This window comes from Buceros rhinoceros, unplaced genomic scaffold (genome assembly GCF_000710305.1).
Source record: "Buceros rhinoceros silvestris isolate BGI_N320 unplaced genomic scaffold, ASM71030v1 scaffold8015, whole genome shotgun sequence".
Lineage (NCBI taxonomy): Eukaryota > Metazoa > Chordata > Aves > Bucerotiformes > Bucerotidae > Buceros > Buceros rhinoceros.
Window position 1 is genome coordinate 8,832 of NW_010411107.1, and position 3,170 is coordinate 12,001.

Consider the following 3,170-nt stretch of genomic DNA (forward strand, 5'->3'; position numbering starts at 1 on the left):
GCTGGGTTGAGTTAACTCTTGATCTGTTGGTAGAACTAACTTGGTTGCATGCTGAAATTCTGCAAACACAGTATGAAATTATGGTCATTGCTGCAAAGTGTTTGTACTGTGTTCCAGGAACAGCTACTACGGCGGAAAGGCGTTTCTTTCGTTGCAGCGAAACACCTCGCATCATTGAATCAAAGTGTTCACACGTGATCTTAGGGCGGATTTCTGGGGCAGAATCAAAGGTCACTAACGTCATTAGTACTTCTGAGTGTGGGGGGTGTTAGCCATCTGTGTAGCATAGACCCCTGGCTCTGCGGCTGTACGTCTTTCCCCAAGACTGCTAGGGCCGCATCTAGTTCAGTCCAGTTCAGTTCCGACCTTAAATCATGTTCCCTGGAATAGCTTCAGTGCCACATGCTTTGCTCTTTCAGTTCTCTCTTCAGAGCTGAGCCTTGTAATTGGCTTGACTTCTTCTGCATTAGAAGTCAGTGGTGTAAGATAAAGTCTGCTGTAGGATGTGTTCTGCTGGCTTTAATAAAAAAACAGATGACTAACATGGCTTTTCTCTCTTCTCTCCAGAAATCTCAAAGCCGCCACTAGCACCGAAACCAAAGATTATTGGTCATCTTTCTCCAGTAGCCGTCTCCAAATTTTCTCCCTCACTGCCAAGGGCTGATCTTCTTCATAACCAGAACTCTATGTCTAGGGGTCCCAAACCACCTATTGCTCCCAAGCCAAAATTCTCAGCTGATGCTGAGGGCAAATCCAGTGTTTATACCAACAATAACTTAAATAAATGCGCCAATGGGAAACTGGTATGTCTTGATGGAGAGCTGTATGAAGGAAACCAATGCAATGCTGATTGCCCAGAATCTGAGGCAGATAATGAATACATTGTAGTTCCTGAAGCTCAACTGACCAGCAAGGACTGTAATGACTCAGAACATGAGCATGATCAGAACCTAGATTCCTCTGTGGAAAATGAGGTCTTGGAAACTCCAGAAGAGGTAGAGAAGGAAGAGGATAACATTGCTAATGATGAGGATAGCAGTAATGGAGATGTCACTGGAGATGAGGAGCACCATAACTCTTCAGATACTGCCGAACCAATGGAACCAGACTCTGAAGAATCCACCGGAGACTGTGACCAGTTCAAAGGACTTTGTGAGGAGTCCCCAGATGCTCCTGATGGGGATAATGATGCTTTCAAGAATGTAGATGAAGATGTTGTAGGTGACTGTAGTGAAACCAAAAACAAGGAGGAAACTTCTAACAACCTGGAACTGGTTAAGGACAATAGTGATTTTAAGACTGACAGTGGTAGCATTTTGAATAGAGCTGAGGAACTAATGGGTGATACCTATAAAGATACTAATGTAATGCCACTCCCCACAAATGAATCAATCACAGGTTGTGAGAAGGCAGGGCAGAGGGAGGAGGCACTGCCTGAGATTTTGGAAAAGGGAGATGGGTATCTAGCATATGATGGTGACCACAATTTGCATGCAGAGCTTGATTTGAATATGGAAGGGGAGTTAGAAAGTTATGACTGTGCAAGCCCTGACAGGCTGCCTGACGAGGCCACTGAAGAAACAACTCCTAGCTTAGAACCATGTGAAGATGAACCCAAGGATGACAATGGTTTAGGAGCGTCCCTCCATCAAGTCATCGCTGAAGAGGAGGAAGTAGACCCAGATGAGCGCAATAACACAAACACAGGAAATGCCAGTGATGACTGCCAGATCACTGAGAGGAGAGGTGAGGAGAAGTCATCAGAGTTAGCCTGTGAAACAAGCAAAGACTCTGGGAAAGGGGAAGTAGAAACTGTGAATGCAGAAGGTATGGATGATGGCTGTCAAATTGCTCCTTCTGAGAATGAACATGGCGAGGATGAGAATCTTCGAACAGAAGGGACTTCTCTGGATGAAGATGGCATGATCTCTGATAGTCTACCTAACAGTCCAGGGTTGGAGCCAGAGCTGGAAGATGTGACTGCTGAAGAGCATAGTGAAAGTATTGGGGAAATACTTTCAGATACTACATCAGATGAGCTGCAACTTGAAGACACAGAGGTGAAAGCAAACAGCCTCAGCAAAAGTGGCCCAAGTCCACTTCAAAAGGCCCCACTTGAGGATGAGTTAGAAGTCTGTATGCATGGCAAAATGAATCTAAAATGGGGGGCCGAACATGTCTTGCATGAAAATCTAGCAGTCCCTGAAGTGGTCATTGTGCCTGAGGAATCAGAGGAAAGAGAAGCTAGCAATGATTCCCTGGATGACCCTTATGTGCTTCCTGCAGAAAATGAAATTGCTCATGATGAGCAGACCGATTCAGGAGCTGATCACAGTAAAAGGGATGAATTAGGCTTGGATGATGAAAACAACTTGCTGCCCACTGATCGTAAAAGCATTGTCACCAGAACACGGTCACTCTCTGGGAAAATGCCAGGCTATGTCCCAGAAACAGTTCCAGAAGAAACTGGACCTGAAACTGATTTACCATCTTCCTGCAATGGCTCTGGAGCAGAAGATTTAAGCACTAATTTATTTTCAGTGGAAGGAAAACCAATGGAAGCCAACAGAGCATTACCAACCAAGTCAAGACGTTTCATTTTATATCCTCGATCTTACTCTGTTGAAGGGAGAGAGATGCCTATCTCTGCTCACAGAGAAAGTCATGGCTGTGTACTTGATGATGGTAGAATAAAAAGGACAGAAGACAAATTGTCTTTGCCTTGTGTCAATGGTTCCTCAGGTAGTTTTTCCCAGAGAAATCTTTCATCATGTGGCGTATCTACTCCATCCTCAGTTGTTGATATACCACCTCCTTTTGAACTTGCCTACATCACCAAAAAGCCAATCACTAAAAGTTCCCCTTCACTTTTGATAGAGAATGACTCACCTGATAAGTATTCCAAGAAGAAGAAATCTTCCTTTAAGAGGTTCCTCACTCTAAAATTCAAGAAGAAAACTGAAAGTAAAGTCCATGTAGATGTTAATGTTTCCTCTTCAAGGTCCTCATCAGAGTCTAGCTATCATGGGCCTCCAAGGCTGATGGAACTGGACAGGAGGAGCCTGAGTAGCTCACCTCAACTAAAATCACATGTGGGGAAGTTCCGTGCATCTGAGTCTCCCTCAGCTGTTCTTTTCTATAAGGATGGTAAAAGAAAAGGAACGCCCAAG

The 3,170-nt window shown here is 44.4% G+C and overlaps 1 protein-coding gene across 1 annotated transcript in view; it reads left to right on the forward strand.

The window, feature by feature from the left end:
- Window positions 1-572: 572 nt before the first annotated feature.
- Window positions 573-3,170, forward strand: part of LOC104493229 (FYVE, RhoGEF and PH domain-containing protein 5-like) — a gene marked incomplete at its 3' end in the record, with an annotated part of 22,262 nt that continues 19,664 nt past the window's right edge. The window contains exon 1 of the mRNA XM_010135878.1: window positions 573-3,170. Coding sequence (XP_010134180.1) covers window positions 687-3,170 — 2,484 coding nt within the window.